Source organism: Pelophylax lessonae (genome assembly GCF_965119305.1).
Source record: "Pelophylax lessonae genome assembly, chromosome: 2".
NCBI lineage: Eukaryota > Metazoa > Chordata > Amphibia > Anura > Ranidae > Pelophylax > Pelophylax lessonae.
Genome location: NC_138769.1, coordinates 591,583,806 through 591,601,504, shown reverse-complemented (window position 1 = coordinate 591,601,504; position 17,699 = coordinate 591,583,806). Strand labels below are relative to the sequence as shown.

General features: G+C 42.5%; 1 protein-coding gene across 2 annotated transcripts in view; it reads right to left on the bottom strand.

The window, feature by feature from the left end:
• The window catches only part of HDAC7 (histone deacetylase 7), a 597,866-nt gene that overhangs the window by 313,472 nt on the left and 266,695 nt on the right, over positions 1-17,699 (bottom strand). The window contains exon 1 of one of the 2 annotated variants that reach the window (XM_082245362.1): positions 10,925-10,958. The exons of the other annotated variant lie outside the window; for it this stretch is intronic. Within the exon in view, the coding sequence (XP_082101488.1) occupies positions 10,925-10,943 (19 nt within the window). The 5' untranslated portion in view covers positions 10,944-10,958. Of the gene's footprint in view, positions 1-10,924; positions 10,959-17,699 lie in introns of those variants that run through there. 2 annotated transcript variants of the gene reach the window in all.

Below are 17,699 nucleotides of genomic sequence, written 5' to 3'. Positions count from 1 at the left end.
AGGTTTACAACTGGGGAACATGAAGTAGCTTTAGCACAGGTACAGCTACACTGCAACAGTCTATAGATTCACGACTGGGGACCATGAAGTAGCTTTAGCACAGGTACAGCTACACTGGAACAGTCTACAGGTTTACAACTGGGGACCATGAAGTAGCTTTAGCACAGGTACAGCTACACTGGAACAGTCTACAGGTTTACAACTGGGGACCATGAAGTAGCTTTAGCACAGGTACAGCTACACTGGAACAGTCTACAGGTTTACAACTGGGGACCATGAAGTAGCTTTAGCACAGGTACAGCTACACTGGAACAGTCTACAGGTTTACAACTGGGGACCATGAAGTAGCTTTAGCACAGGTACAGCTACACTGCAACAGTCTATAGATTCACGACTGGGGACCATGAAGTAGCTTTAGCACAGGTACAGCTACACTGGAACAGTCTACAGGTTTACAACTGGGGACCATGAAGTAGCTTTAGCACAGGTACAGCTACACTGGAACAGTCTACAGGTTTACAACTGGGGACCATGAAGTAGCTTTAGCACAGGTACAGCTACACTGGAACAGTCTACAGGTTTACAACTGGGGACCATGAAGTAGCTTTAGCACAGGTACAGCTAGACTGGAATAGTCTATAGGTTTACGACTGGGGACCATGAAGTAGCTTTAGCACAGGTACAGCTACACTGGAACAGTCTACAGGTTTACAACTAGGGAACATGAAGTAGCTTTAGCACAGGAACAGGTACACTGGAAACAGTCTATAGGTTCACGACTGGGGACCACGAAGTAGCTTTAGCACAGGTACAGCTACACTGGAACAGTCTACAGGTTTACAACTGGGGACCATAAAGTAGCTTTAGCACAGGTACAGGTACACTGGAAATAGTCTATAGGTTCACGACTGGGGACCACGAAGTAGCTTTAGCACAGGTACAGCTACACTGGAACAGTCTACAGGTTTACAACCGGGGACCATGAAGTAGCTTTAGCACAGGTACAGCTACAGTGGAACAGTCTATACTAGGTTTACAACTGGGGAACATGAAGTAGCTTTAGCACAGGTACAGCTACACTGCAACAGTCTATAGATTCACGACTGGGGACCATGAAGTAGCTTTAGCACAGGTACAGCTACACTGGAACAGTCTACAGGTTTACAACTGGGGACCATGAAGTAGCTTTAGCACAGGTACAGCTACACTGGAACAGTCTACAGGTTTACAACTGGGGAACATGAAGTAGCTTTAGCACAGGTACAGCTGGACTGGAATAGTCTATAGGTTTACTACTGGGGACCATGAAGTAGCTTTAGCACAGGTACAGCTAGACTGGAATAGTCTATAGGTTTACGGCTGGGGACCATGAAGTAGCTTTAGCACAGGTACAGCTAGACTGGAACAGTCTATATGTTCATGGCTGGGGTCCATGAAATAGCTTTAAGGTGCAGCACAGAAAGAAGGCTCTACTCGCAGAATCCTGTAATAGGATCAGTCCATAGGTGCAGCCCTTGTAAAGTACTCCAGCATCCAGTCCAAAGAGCATCAAAGGGGAAAGTCGCCCCCCCTCCTTGAAGTCATTGATCATTTATAAGTGGCTAGGGGTTAATACAATTTGTGTTATAAACAGTGTCCCTGTAATTTTTCAAAGATTTAGTTTGGTTGCAGATACATGGACTGCATAGGGTTGGTGCAGCCTATACATTCTAAAGCGTGCTATACACTAGTAAAACTCTACACAAGTACGATTTTAAAAAATATTTTGTTTTAGGAACATTCCTTCATTTTTTTAATTTAGTAGGTCATGTTGACATTTGTTTCTGACCACAGTGATTTGAAAATTCTGAGGAGCAGGATAAAAAAAATTTCTATAACAAACAAATTTCTAACAGTGAATGTAGTTTTCGTTTGGGAAATTACATTCATTCCAAAATTGAATACCAAAAGCAAACAACATTTTTAAAGTATTTTTGAACATCATTAAAAACTTCTGTTAAAAAATCTATTGGATTGCAGTGATTAAAATGGATGGGCAAATGGGGTGGGGGTCATGTGGCTCAGTAATGAAAATGGCCAGCCTCAGATACAGCTGTCTTTTTCCTAGAGCCCATCTCTGTCCTTTTAAACTGAAATTTTTTTAGGGCTGGTAAATGTAATGCTTGCACTGGCCCTTGAATGAACAATTGCTGGCAGACACTGATATTTAAAGGAAAAGTGTGGGAAATCAAAATAACAAACAGACATATTCACCTATATGGCTACAGCACTGATCTGATGCTGCAGCTGTCCCCTGCGAGCTGAAAGACTGAGAACTGAGTGATCACATAACCACTGATCATTCAGTTCTCATTCTTCGCTGAGCTGAAAGGCTGAGCCAGCTGCCGGTCAGGCATCAGGGTGGATCCCGACCTTAAAGGAGAAGTATGGCCAAAGCTCTTTTGGCCATACTTCTCCTGTGGATCAAAGGAGTGTACTTAGTTCTGCACTCATGTGACCCAGACTTAGCCGACAATGGACTAAAGTCTGCTGTTAGCTGATGTCACAGAGCTGGTCAAGGCAATACAGGTGTGATCTGCCCAATAGCCTGACTGGCAGTTAGCTCGGCCTCCTCCACAGTCCAGCGCTCCAGTTGACCTGGAGGGGCAGAGCAGAGAACCAAAGCAGGCTGTTGGTTGACGTTATAGAAGGATCCTGACTTTAAAAGAGAAGCAGGGGAGATGAAAATAACAAATATAGATACTTATCTAGCTGGTTGCAGCATCTATCCCCCACCAGCTCTATACCAAGAACTGAGTGAACAAAGGCTGCTGATGGCTCAGTTTTCTAGTCCTGCTGAGCACAGAGTGGGGACTGTTTCTACTGACACTGTCCACTGCTCTACTGACTGACACTGTCCACAGCTCTATTGACACCGTCCACTGTTTTACTGACACCATCCTCTACTGACACTGTCCACTGCTCTACTGACTGACACTGTCCACAGCTCTACTGACACCGTCCACTGTTTTACTGACACCATCCTCTACTGACACTGTCCACTGCTCTACTGACTGACACTGTCCACAGCTCTACTGACACCGTCCACTGTTTTACTGACACCATCCTCTACTGACACTGTCCACTGCTCTACTGACTGACAGGAGCCCTGTTTCCATCCGCCAAGTCTGGCTCCCACACAGTTAGAATCACCCCCTAGGTACACATTTAACCCTTTGATCGCAACTGGTGTTAGCCCCTTCCCTGCCAGTGTCATTATTACAGTAACAGCGCATATTTTTAGCACTGATTACGGTAGTAATGTCACTGGTCCCCCCCAAAAGTGTCGAAATGTCAGTTAGGGGGTCCGATCTGTCCCGCTAAAAATCGCATATCGCTGCCATTACTGGTAAAAAAATAAATAAAAATGACATAAATCTTCCCCCTAGTTTGTAGATGCGATAACTTTTGCGCAAATGCAAACAAATCGAAATACACTTATTGGGATTTTTTTTTACCAAAAATGGCAAAATACAAATTGGACTAAAATGGTGAAAAAGTTAGATTTTTAAATTTTTTTCATTGGGAATGTTATATAGCAGAAAGTGAAAAGTACTCCTTTTTTTCAAAATTTTCACTCTGTTTTTTGTTTCTAGCACATAATCAAAAAAAAGCAGAGGTAATCAAATACCACCAAAAGAAAGCCCTGTTTGTGGGGAAATAAAGGACGTCATTTGGGTACAGCGTCGCACGCCCATGCAGTTGTCAGTTAAAGTAACCCAGTGCCGAATTGCAAAAAATGGCCTGGTCATTAGAGGGCAAATCCTTCTGGTCCGGAAGTGCTTAATCTTTTTCATGTTGTTCAGGTAGATCTCCACCTCTCAAAGGTTGCCTACCGCTGCTTTAAAGTATAGTTTTTTTTGCATCATTCCTTCTTGGCAACTCTAGTTTTTGCTCAACAGTTACTAGACAACCCCAATTAGCTCCACTTCTCTATTTACCTGCGGTACATATGGTCCTATGTTCTGTTTGAAGGAGATGCCTATAGACATAGTTTTATGGGCTTTATGGATGCACTAACTCCCTTGAGTTGGTATGTACATAGTGGTAGGGAAATTAGCTTCTACCCAAAACTAGCAATACTGTATCTGTGTACTTCTGGGGAAGGAAGATTAGATTGTAAGCTCCTTCAGGGAAGGAACTGCTTTGAATGGTCTAAAAAGCTGGAGACATTTAAATTCTAAGTAATAATAAAAAAAGAAAACGTCTACTACTGGGTTTTGTTGGCTTAAAGCTAAACTCAGGGAAAAGAAAAGTTCTACCTCGAAACTCCATTAATAGAAGTTTATTGCTGCTGAACACTGAGCAGGGGCTTGTAATCTTGCTGCAGGCCACTTGTTATTACTCATATGGATATATTTGATCCATTCTTGGACCGTGTTTTGCAAGTTAAACATAAATATAAAAGAGCTCATATTTACAATAATAAAGGAGATCCTGAAGCCATAGTAGTGTGCCATTTACAATAAACAGGCCAAGAGAACCCATAAAATGATATTAAACAATCCCGTGCTGCAAACAGACTACAGGCTTGTCATCAAAGGTTGGCTTATGGTTATTAATAACTATAAACCTATATGTGCATTCAAATTAGTGAAAGCTGATCTGCGGCAAGTAACATTAAGATGTATTTACTAAAAAACTTATGGCTGTTCTACAAAGCTGGATCTAATGTAAAGGGGATTACAGGCAGGACCAAAGGGTAGTAAAAATGTATACTCAATCACATTACCTTTTTTTTTTTACTTTTGAACACATTGTTCAGAATGGCAACTAAAGCTTGCTGGTGATATAACCCCCATATCTCCATTACACAAGATACTCTTTCATTCACCATAAAACCTCTCCATCAGCAAAGTGCTGTAATGAGGAGCAAACAGCCAGCTGCAAGCTATCTTCAGCTCAGGAACTGCTGCAGCTCCAAAAATTCTCCAGTTGCGCATAACCTGATATTACATAAAGGTATGAATGATTTTACCTTGAATGTAAATCTCTTAAACGCTCAATCAGATTATGTGGATTGTTTTAATTACCTTTAACTCATCTAAGGGTTTATAGGCTGGTGGGTCTAATGTAAAAGTTGCACAAGTTGCAAGTTGTAAGTCACTGATTCAAAGTTATGTAAAAAGAGGAATATAACTATAAGGCCTCATGCACCCTGGACGTTATAAAAATGGCAGTAGCATTAGGTGCAGAAAGCTGTAGCTGTAGAATGAGTTTTGCAGTGTTTTTGCAGTAGCGTTTTTCAGCGTTTTTTTTTTTTTTAGCTGTAGTGTATTTAGCTTTTTATAGCAAAACTACACTCCCACAAAAGCTTATGGCTCAAAAACGCTGATAAACTTCGAATAGCCACAGTTTTCAGTGTTTTTTTTTTTTTGCGTTTTTCAGCGTTTTGTAGCTTTTATTAGCGTTAGAGCGTTTTTACAGCTGAAACGTCATCTAAGAGTATATAGGCTGATGGGTCTAATGTAAAAGTTGCACAAGTTGCAAGTTGTAAGTCACTGATTCAAAGTTATGTAAAAAGAGGAATATAACTATAAGGCCTCATGCACACTGGACGTTATAAAAATGCCAGTAGCGTTAGGTGCAGAAAGCTGTAGCTGTTGAATGAGGTTTGCAGCGTTTTTGCAGTAGCGCTTTTTCAGCATTTTTTTTAGCAGTAGGGTTTTTAGCTTTTTATAGCAAAACTATACTCCTACAAACGTTTTTGGCTCAAAAACGCTAATAAACGCCAAATAGACGCGTTTTTCAGCTTTTATCTTAGAGCGTTTTTACAGCTGAAACGTCATCTAAGAGTATATAGGCTGATGGGTCTAATGTAAAAGTTGCACAAGTTGCAAGATGTAAGTCACTGATTCATAGTTACTGTATGTGAAAAGAGGATTAAAACTAAAAGGCCTCATGTGTTTTTTTTTGCGTTTTTCAGTGTTTTTCAGCTTTTATTAGCGTTAGAGTGTTTTTACAGCTGAAACGTTCTCTAAGAGTATATAGGCTGATGGGTCTAATATAAAAGTTGCACAAGTTGCAAGTTGTAAGTCACTGATTCAAAGTTATGTAAAAAGAGGAATACAACTATAAGGCCTCATGCACCCTGGACGTTATAAAAATGCCAGTAGCGTTAGCTGTAGAAAGCTATACCTGTAGAATGAGTTCTGCAGTGTTTTTGCAGTTGTGTTTTTCAGCGTTTTTTTAGCTATAGTTTTTTTTATCAAAACTATACTCCCACAAAAGCTTATAGCTCAAAACGCTGATAAACGCAGAATAGCCACGTTTTTCAGCGTTTTCCAGCTTTCATCAGAGTTAGAGCGTTTTTACAGCTAAAAAACTCCTCTCAAAACCCACTAGTTCTGGTTTATTTTCCAGCCAGAAAATGCACCTGTCAAAAAAACGCTGATAACAGCCTATGTGTGCATGGACATGCTGGGGAGTTTACTGGCTGCAGAAAAAAAAACGTCTGCAGCCAAAAAACAGCAGCTGTAAAAACGTCCAGTGTGCATGAGGCCTAAGGGGCCACGGAATTACCAAGTGTTTATTGGCTAGAATTGGTTCTCAGAATGTGGTAAATTATGTGAGGCATTTATATATACAGTAGATGTTAAAAATGAGATGGCTTGGGACCCTCAATACACTAAATCAGTGACCCCACTAACATGTTACTAATAGGCAGATTAAAGCAGAACTTAAAGTGGTATTAAACCCTTAAGTAACATTTAATATGTTGCAGTTTACTAATTCTTAGATGTGACGGCTGTATTAGTAGCTCCACTTTCATGAAAAAATATATCAAATAAAAAAAAGCCTAACATAGCATAAAAAAATGCTACACAAGCCATATTGTAATTTACTGTTATTTAATTTACCTTTCCATTTCAGTCGGCAGAGCTGCAATTTTCTGTAAAATACAATGCAATATGGCAGCCTGGAGGTCTTCAGTACACTGTTGATGGAGAAAGCTTGCCCAGAAATGGCATTTCCTGCTTGTGTGATTGGCTCACCGATTTTTCCAGAAGTCAGTACTAAGATACACAGAGATTGATTTACTAAAACTGGAGAGTGCAAAATCTGGTGCAGATGTGCATGGTTGCCAATCAGCTTCTAACTTCAGCTTGTTCAATTAAGCTCCAAGAAAAACCTTGGAAGTTGATTGGTTTTCTTTGCGCAGCTGCACCAGATTATGCTCTCTCTAGTTTTAGTAAATCAACCCAACAGTTCTTCACAGTAAGAGCTTTATATATGTGGAATAGACTTCTTCTAGTTCTGGCCGGCTCAGTAAATTATTTAAAAAAAGAGCTGGATGCATTCCTAAATGCACAAATTATATTTGGATATTAACTAGTGATCGACGATATCGTTTTTTTTACCGTCGATATCGATATTTTGGTCATCGGGTATCGGTATCGGCCGATATCTGACGATATTTTCGGACATTAACAAAAAATGTATTTATTTTTTTAATGTCTACAGGTACTGTGGTGGAGGGAACTGGGGGTCTAAAAGACCCCAAACCCCTCCTCTGCACTTAAGCATTCAAAACGCAGAGTTTGGCTGTTTTGAATGCTGTACGTTTTTTGAATTCGGCGCCGCCAGTACCCGGAAGTGATATCATCCCATGACATCACTTCCGGGTACGCAGCAGCGCCGAATTCAAAGAAATGGAGACCCGGGTCAGACAGCGGCGGTAACAGTAGGATTCCCGGGTCTCCCGGTGGGATGGGAGACCCGGGCGAGCCGCGGTAGGCGGGAAGAGGGGGGGGTCCCCTCCCGCTGCGGAAGGTGGCAAGAGCGGTGGGGGGGGTCCCCTCCCGCTCCTTGAAATGACAGCCGAGCGGCTTCTCAGCAGCATCAGTTGTCATTACAAGACAGCCGACTGTCGGCTATGGACACCGGTACCGGGGTGATGCCTCTAGCTGCAGGCATCACCCCGGTACAAGCACTTTCCCTGAAATATCGGTAAATAAAAAGCCGATTCCGATATATTGGGGAAAGTCCATATCGGCCCTCGATATATCGGCTTTGCCGATAATCGGTCGATCTCTAATATTAACATTTATAGGAAATAGCACCAGGGTAGTCGATCCAGGGTATATCTGATTGCCTTCTGGGGGATCAGTAAGGGATTTTATTCCCCCCACTGTATCAAGTTGCATCATACTGTATTGAGTTTTTTTGCCCTCTTCTGAATCAGCTGTGGGTATGGGATTCTGTAAGGGCCGGTTCACACCATGAATCACACAAGAACACGATGCACGTTCCTGTGCTATTCACATGTAATCTCAGTGCATTGTGATTTCAGCCCATTCATTTCAAAGGGCTCTAATTGCGCCAAACCACATATCACTACTGCGCTACTTAACAAAACTCACATTTACCAGATTACGTGGTACTACTGTACCATGAGATCCAGTGCAGGCAAACGCACTGTGTTTGGGGTGTCATTAGGTTAACACTGACATCTGCTGCAGATCACAAGGGCAGTGCTTTTTTAATCCAATGCGGGAAACCCCATTCTCTGCATGTTTCCCGCACTGCGTTCTGGTGTGAACTGGCCCTGAATGGAGTTTTTCTGTATTTTTTTTTCTATTGACTGAACTAGATGGAATTGTGTATTCTATTTTTTTTTTTTTGGGGGGGGGGGGATGTTATATAGCAGAATGTGAAAAATATTTTTTGTTTTCTTTTCCCAGAATTGTCGCTCTTTTTTTTGTTTATAGCGCAAAAAAATAAAAATTGCAGAGGTGATCAAATACCACCAAAAGAAAGCTCTATTTGTGGGAAAAAAAGGACATCAATTTTATTTCGGTGAAAGGATAGTTGGTGTTAAGCACCAACAGTCCTGCGCAATGGGAAATTGTGATATAAAATTATTTTTTGTATTTCCAAATGATCCTCAATAGGAGGGTCAAAAGGAATAGGAGCCGCAGCGTGACTGTGAAACACGTATGAAATTAGAAAAATTATATAGTGAAATATAATTTGGACCCTTGATAACGTCAGCTGCTCGCTGAAGAAACGCGTCAGGACGTCTGATCGCATTACGTTACACGTGCCATGTCATTTCAGGGCTCTGGGTGGAACGCGGAAGCGGCGTTCCCCGAGGACCCTGATTGTTTGCTACTAATCGTCTGTTTGATCTACCTCATTATAAGTGTTACTCTTTTAATAAATTTGCCATACATTGATGTACTTCACCATGGAGAGTCTCTTTTTATCCTTATGATGCATATGAGCCCATCACCCTGTTAGCAAGATCTTTAGGAGGACGGCTCATCCTTGGCTGGTAACATATAAGAGGATACTTGCCATACCCTGTCTTGCATCTGTGCAACAAAACTCTTACTGACCCCCTATAATTTGAGGGTCTATTATTTCCGGTAAGAAGTTTGACTCACCGAGTGGTCAAGGTGTATGGTGGAGGTGTTTGAAATTTAAGAAGCATAAAAGGACCCTATTGATATCCCTATCATTGGATAACTTCTATTGGACTGGTCTCTGGGCCCATTAACATTGCCGTTGGGACGGATTTGCTGCACTTTATAGCACTAGCCACCTTTGTATATTTATCACTGTATAAGTTATATATCCAGTCACAAATTTTGTCTTATACAATTCATACTTACCTTCTGGTTTAAGGTAGGATATAGAGATATATCCATTTGAGCACTAATATCACATTTAAGTAATTGCATTGTTGTAATTTTACTATTTAGGGTTGTTATTCATTCATTTTTATTTACTTACTATATCACACATTTTTCTGGTGGGCGCGGCCATTATATTTCACTATATAATTTTTCTCAATTTTATTTTGGTGCAGTGTCGCACAAATGTGAAATTTTCCGTTAAAATAACGCAAAAAATGGCCTGGTCGTTAATGGCGCAAATCCTTCTGGTCCAGGACTGGTTAACAATGTACAGCTTTTTTATGAAGATTACTCTCTACTCTTTTATTTCAACACAAACTAAACTCCTTAGGCTACATTCACACCTGAGCGTAGCGTTTTTCGCGCGTTTTTTTACCGCGATTTTACCGCGATTTTTGCGGCGTTTTTTACCGCGATTTTACCGCGATTTTTAGCGCGATTTTTGTGCAGGCGTTTTTAGATTGAATAGAGATCAATGGAAAACGCCTGTAATCTGCCCAAAAAGAAGCTCATGTACTTTTTTGAGCGTTGGGCGTTTTGTATACAGCGTCAAAACGCTCAGATGTGAACAGGGGCCATTGAAATGAATAGGATTTGTCTTGTTGGGCGTTTTGAGAGCTGATCCTAGAGCAGAAAAACGCCCCAAAAACGCCCCAAAACGCCTAGATGTGAACGGAGCCTTACAGCTCTTATAGTAAATGAGGTATGCCTTAAGTATGTAAGGAGTAGTAGTGGTCTCCTCTTTATTGGCAAACATATATGCTCCTAAATAGCTACACCATATTCCTCATTAATTGCACACAGGATAAAACAATCCCATAGTATACAGATATACAGTACATTAGCAATTTGTTGTTATCTCTAAGCACTTTACTAGGTTTATGTATGTTTTATGTCTATGTCAGGCAAGGGGTCTGTTCCATTATGGAAAAAGCCCCTATAGGGGAGTTATTCATTAACCTGTGATCTGTCTGGGAAACTATACTGGGAGTAATAAAAAAAGAGTACAACCGATATGAACTTATGTCTGCAATTTCTTTATAACCTCTAAGTGTTCAACGTGTTACATTTTTACCCTCCCGTTTACATTTCTTTCAATATAGATATATATAGCTTTTCTTTTTCACCTCCGTATTACTGTGCTACATAACCGTGAGCTAGATCATTAAGGATAGAACAGTCAAGGTTACAACAGAGATAAAAAGAAAATGAAAAGAGTTGAAGTATTTTGAAGTCTCATTTACCTTTGTTGGGTCTGTTCATCTGTCAGCCACTCGACTGCTACCCACAATCCTCACCTATGTGTGAGCTTGTTACTGTATGTCTATCTGGGAGCTGGTTCAAACCAACCTATGTCTTTCTGCTTTATGCTGGTATATTTTCTTAAGCAGTTTGTGGTCTGACAGACACAGTTTTAACGTGAATGTACCTTTTTTTTTTTTCTCATAGTAAGTGCTCTGTGAGTTTTCTTTCTCAGTATTATTTCCATGATGGGTTTCGAAATTACCTTCTACTTGACCCCATGTCTATCTTCATTACTTAAAAAAGAGACTACCAATTTGTAATCTTTTTCATGAGTTGAAACCATTTAATGATATGTCTTGCAATTGCAACATCTTCCTGTATAAAATTATGCAAGTCTTTTAGGTTGATTTAGCAATGATACAGAGAGAAGTGTTGTACCGTACCCCAAAACAACCAACTACCAATCAGCTTTTAACAGTTTATTGTTACTTGGACTTAGGAAAACTGGTGGTGTGTATATTTTTGTGGATAGCTACAGTTCCATTTTTTTTCCCAGCAAACTTAGTCGTTAGTTTAAAAGACAGCCTGCAGAAACTAATATTTCAGATATAGTTGGTGCCTGGTGGTCTGAATCAGTTACTAGATTCTCATAGGTATTGGATAATCCAACACCGAGATCCTCCTGCCATAATTCCTGAATATTTTCCTGTCCAACTTGGACTTTTAGGGGTTTGTACCCACCTTGGTGTGTTTCAGTGCATTCTGTTGCATTCTTCATAATATAAAATTAATTTTAAATCCAACTGGAAGAAAGAGAACTCTCCTAATGACCACAGCAGATCCAGGAACAAGAGCAGAAATCTTGCATACAAGAGATAATAATAAACTGGTAAAGGTAATAAACTGTCAGCTGGATGAATGCTAAATCCACTTTTAGTACATTTTTGCCTATTGTGATTCGATGTCTATTCCTAAAAGTCCTTAAAAAATCCATATCTTTACCCATCTTTACTCTGGTGAGATCTTTGCTGCACAGCTTGCTCAGAGCTGAACAGCCCCTTCACTGTCCGGTGCAGGTCCTCACACTATGATCACCATTCATTCCAATAAAAGGTCTGTATTAGGAGGGTCTTTCCATTGGAATGAATTGACATTGCAGCAGACAAGTGAAGATGGACCCAGTGCTGACAGTGTCCTGCTTACATCTGGGCTTCTTGGCAAGATGTCTGCACTTGTTCATTTATGTATGAGACCACCCAACTCTATTTAGAAAACAGACGCACCATTGGTAGATATGTGCTGGTGTTGTTTATAAGAAAATTTGTTAAAAGTAAGAAAACATGCTCCTGCAAGATCACTCCTATGTCCAGGCACACCTTCCTAAGCTTCTAGATGGATGTGAGCATATTGATGGCATGACTGGCACCCAAGTGAACAATGTACTGACATTGATCATTGCATGGGGAAAAGGGGGTGTAAGAACTCATTAGTCAAACTATAAAGAATCTTTAATCATCACGTGCTATCAATAATTCATTATTTAAATTTCCCTTGCATATGGTCAGTGGCGTCTCCAGCTTTTATATTTAGGGGGGGCACATGGGGGGACGGGATCAAAAGTAGGGGGGCCAACTATAAAACGCAATTTTTATATATATATATATATATATATATACATACATACATACATACACACATACACCATCTATCTATCTATCTTAGAATGCACTCCAGAGGCCTTGTTACAAATTCAATTTGTTTTATTTGTTGAAAATACAATACACATGAGCGTCAACGTTTCAATCTGACTAGGGACTTTCATCTAGATGCTAAAAAGTCCTTAGGCGTACTTCCGACAAGGAAGCTGAAGAGTCCCTTTAACATGACCTATAAAAATAAACCTGAAATATTCCTGACAGTGGACATCAAACACATAAACATGAAATATTACTGACAATGGACATCCAATGAATAATCATGAAATATTCAAGTTAAATGGTCAGGAATACTTCATGTTTATGCGTTTGATGCCCATGGTCAAGAATATTTCAGGTTTATGCGTTTGATGGCCAATGTCAGGAATATGTCAGGTTTATGCGTTCGATTCCCAAAATGGAAATCAAACACAAACTTGAAATATTCCTGACAATGAGCATCAAACTCACAAACAAAGTACACCTCACAATGGGCATCAACATTAACATGAAATATTGCTGGCAACGGCCGTCAAATGCATAAACATGAAATATTCCTGACAATGGAGATTAAAAGCATAAAGCTTAAATGACAATGTGGACTGACACACTGACAGAATTTTACAGCTGGACATAGCAAACTTACAGACATGTATTATACATGTTTGCCATGTTCAACTGTAAAGTTCTGTCAGCGGGTCAGTCCACATTGTCATTTTCAGGGGCGTTAGGGCGGTACGAGAAAGGAAATGTGCAGTGGACTCACTGCTCCACTTACCTGGCACCTCTAAAACCGATGTCCCCGGGCCTGCTCCTTGCGTGCTGGCTGTGTCTAGCTCCTCTGCTGCTTGCTGCTGCTTGCTGCTGCCTCGCCTTACCGATGACTTCACTGATGTTGTCCACACACTCTGGGCCTTCAATAGCATAAAACATGAAACATTTGTGAAAAATTGGCCAAATAAAGACATAAACATGAAATATTCCTGACAATGGGAATCAGTCACAAATATTTCATGTTTATATATTTGAAGGCCCAGAGCATGCGGACAGCATTAGTGGAGTCACCTGTAAGGTGAGGCAGCAGTACGCAGCAATGGAACCAGACACAGCGAGCCAGCACACAAGGAGAGCACTAGTGGAGCAGTTCAGCTCAGCTGTAAAAGAAATTTGGTCAGCATGTCAGCCCACATTGTCATTTTCAGGGGTGTGAGGGTGGTATGAGATGCAAATGTGCAGTGGACTCAATGTGAGTCCATTGCACATTTGCATCTCAAACCACCCTCATACCCCTGAAAATGACAATGTGGGCTGACATGCTGACAGAATTTTACAGCATTGTTCAGCTGTAAAATGCTTTCAGCTCAGCATGTCAAGCACTGTCCACATTGATAATTGTTGGGTCAGGGTGTGAGGGTGGTATAATGCATGGGCAGTGAGTGGACTCACTGCTCCAGTGACTCACCTCCCACTGGCTGAGGCTGCCACCTCTATGATGCCGCCAGGCCTGCGGCTGCTGCTCCTCGTGTCCTGGGCTGGTGGCTGGCTCGGCTCCTCAGAGTCCTCCACTCGGACCACTCTTCTGTATACTGGCGCTTGCTTGCTGAAGTTGCTGGCTCACTGGCTGGGCTGGCATATGCTTTCTGCTGCCAGACGCCAGTGTCCCCGGTCCCCGACAGACTGAGACTGCTGACAACACGTGACGCCAGTCACGCCACTCCCGCGCGGCGGCGCGCGCGCTTTCGGCCAGGCTGGGGCGGGCTGGTGCTTGGTGCACACTGCGCAGATGCGCGCCACGCACTCTGCCTATGCTGACGTCATGCCGGCGCCGCTCCGCTGTGCACGCCCCCTTTGCCCACCCGCCGGGACGGGTCGGGACATTGCTAGGTTGGAAAAAGACCAGGGGCTTCAGCCCGAAGGTAAATTTGATAACCCCTCCCACATTTTAAAGTCCAGCCCAAGCTCCTCCCACATTTAAAAAGTACCGCCCATACTCCACCCAATGCCCCTCCTCAGTCAAGGGTCAGACATGGGGTGCTATGGAGCATGGTACAGGGGGTCAGGAGAGGAGAGGAGAGGAGAGGAGAGGAGAACAGGGGGTCAGGAGGAGAGAAGAGGTGAACAGGGGGTCAGGAGGAGAGAAGAGGAGAACAGGGAGTCAGGAGGAGAGAAGAGGAGAACAGACATTCTTCTCACTGACCTCTAATGTAAGGAGACATTCTTCTCACTGACCACCAATGTAAGGAGACATTCTTCTCACTGACCACCAATATAAGGGACATTCTTCTCACTGACCACCAATGTAAGGAGACCTTCTTCTAACTGACCACCAATGTAAGAGCATTCTTCCCACTGACCACCAATGTAAGGAACGTTCTTCCCACTGACCACCAATGTAAGGAGACCTTCTTCTCACTGACCACCAATGTAAGGAGACATTCTTTTCACTGACCACCAATGTAAGGGACATTCTTCTCACTGACCACCAATGTTAGGGACATTCTTCTCACTGACCACCAATGTAAGGAGACATTCTTCTCACTGACCACCAATGTACGGGACATTCTTCTCACTGACCTCCAATGTAAGGAGACATTCTTCTCACTGACCTCCGATGTAAGGAACTTTGTTCCCAATTTTGTTTATTAAAAGTCTTGCAATCAATAAGCATAAAATCAATATACATAAATAAATATATACATATTTACATGAAAAGGGGGGGAAAAAAAATACATAGCAAATTCTGCTCTCAAATAAAGACTGCCTTTACAGCAAAAACAAAACTCACATCATGAAACACATCATTACCGGAAAAAATTATCTTAAGACTCACACCACCACACCAGACATCAAACCTGCGAGGTCAAGAAACAAAACCACTCCCATTATGCATGCAGCCCTTCTTCAAAAATGAAGATATTAACTAACAAAAGCTAAGGGCGTGAAAGAAATAGCATAGGAAAAAAGCTTTTCACCCAGAGATGGACAGTTCACCAAAAGCAGGTCTGATATTCCTCCACGCCCTTATCCAGACCGCTCGAGGCTCCCTGCCCTTGTCAAGACCCCGAATCTTCCCAACCTCACCCAGAATATCGTACACCACCACCTCGACAGGGAGGACTTTCTTCCGCAGGGTAATCTGGCACCGTGCATTCCACGTGAAGTAACGGACAACTATACTAACTAGAAAAAGTGTATCCAAATCAAAATCCCAGCGAGTCGGGAATGCCCCGTACACCCACTCCGCATAACTCATGCGATAGAGAAAGGGGATGCCTAGAGCCCTCCCCACCCTTTTATACACCTCTATGCTAAAGGGACACTGGAGCAAAAAGTGGTCCATAGACTCCACTTTACCAACACACTCCGCTCTAGGACAATCCCGATCATCCACAGGGCGATGCTTCAGGTTCCCTCTCACATAGAGCCTTCCATGGAAAGCGAGCCAGGCTTGATCCCTAAACTTCAAAGGGATTCTTCCTAAGTTAATTAAACGCAACCCCTCCCTCATTACGGGGCCTGGGCAATCCCTTAAGGTCAGCGACACACTGAAAGCAGTGAAAATCCTCTTCTCCAGAAGCTTTCTGGGGAGGGACTTGATATCCCCCACTGTCACCTGCCACTGCCTAAGTATTTTCAGACACGGGGCAACATAAGCCGGAAGCTTGCCATGTCGGACTCTCAGACTTTTCACTGGCCCGCCATCTTCCCAGCATCGCAGAAAAGGCCTAAACCAAGATTGAAAAATACCCACCCATCCCGGCGGGGTCTCTGCTAACATATTACCAAGATTATACTTTAAAAAAAGCAGAGAAAAGAAAACTATAGGGTTGACCATTCCTAGACCACCCTCCCGCCTGGACAGGTAAGTTACATTGCGTTTGATCAGGTTCAGCCTATTTCCCCATAACAGTTGGAAAAAGCAGCTGTACACCCTTGCATAGAGAGATTCTGGCAAGATACAGACAAAGCTGACATATAAAAAGATTGGGATCAGGTAAGTTTTAATCAAGTCAACCCTTTCCCTCAAGGAAAGTTTCCATTTCTTCCAGCTTGCCACCTTGGCATTGGCATTCAACAACCTGCTTTCCCAATTTCGATGACCATAGTCACCAGGACCAAATTTGATGCCCAACACTTTAATTTCCTGCTGGGGCTCTGGGAAGGCATCCGGAAGTTCGAAGCTTTCACCCTCCTCACCCATCCAGAAAACTTCACTCTTTTCATGATTGATTTTAGAGCCAGAAGCCTCAGTGTACTGCTCTATCACAGAGACCACCTCCTGCGCCTCCTCCATCCCAGAGATAATAACAGACACATCATCGGCATAGGCCACGACCTTCAAAGGTGGCACACCAGCAATGCCCAAAGGCACCCCACACAAGGATCCACTCTCTAACCTTCTTATGAAGGGGTCGATTGCGAATACATATAGCAGGGGGCTCAAAGGACACCCCTGGCGCACACCAGAGCCAACCTCAAAAGGCCGTCCAACCCAACCATTAACAAGTGGGAAGCTCTCAGCCCCTTTATATAATGTTTTCAGCCAATCAATAAACCTCCCCTGCAGGCCGTATCTACCAAGTAGCAAATACAGGTACTCATGATTGACTCGATCAAAAGCCTTCGCCTGATCCAATGCCAGCAAGTACTTTCTCCATCCAGCAGCCCTGCATCGCTCCAAAGCCTCCCGGACAGCTAAAATTGCTGAAAAGGTACTTCTGCCCTGGACCGAGCAGTGCTGATGATTGGACAACAAATCGCCTGCTACTGACGACAAGCGCCAAAAAAGAATCTTCGCCAAGATCTTTCTATCAACATTGAGAAGACTGATGGGGCGCCAGTTCTCAATTATTGAGGGGTCTTTACCTTTTGACAGAAGAATCACAGCGGATTGCCTCATGGAGGGAGGGAGAGAACCCTCTTCTAAACAGCTGTTATAAACCTCCGCTAAAAAGGGAGCCAGAATGGACTTAAAACACTTGTAAAATTCAGCTGTCAACCCATCTGGCCCAGGCGACTTTTTGGTAGCCAGCTTCTCTATAGCACGAACTACCTCATCCGCTGAAATTGGTTCTGTCAA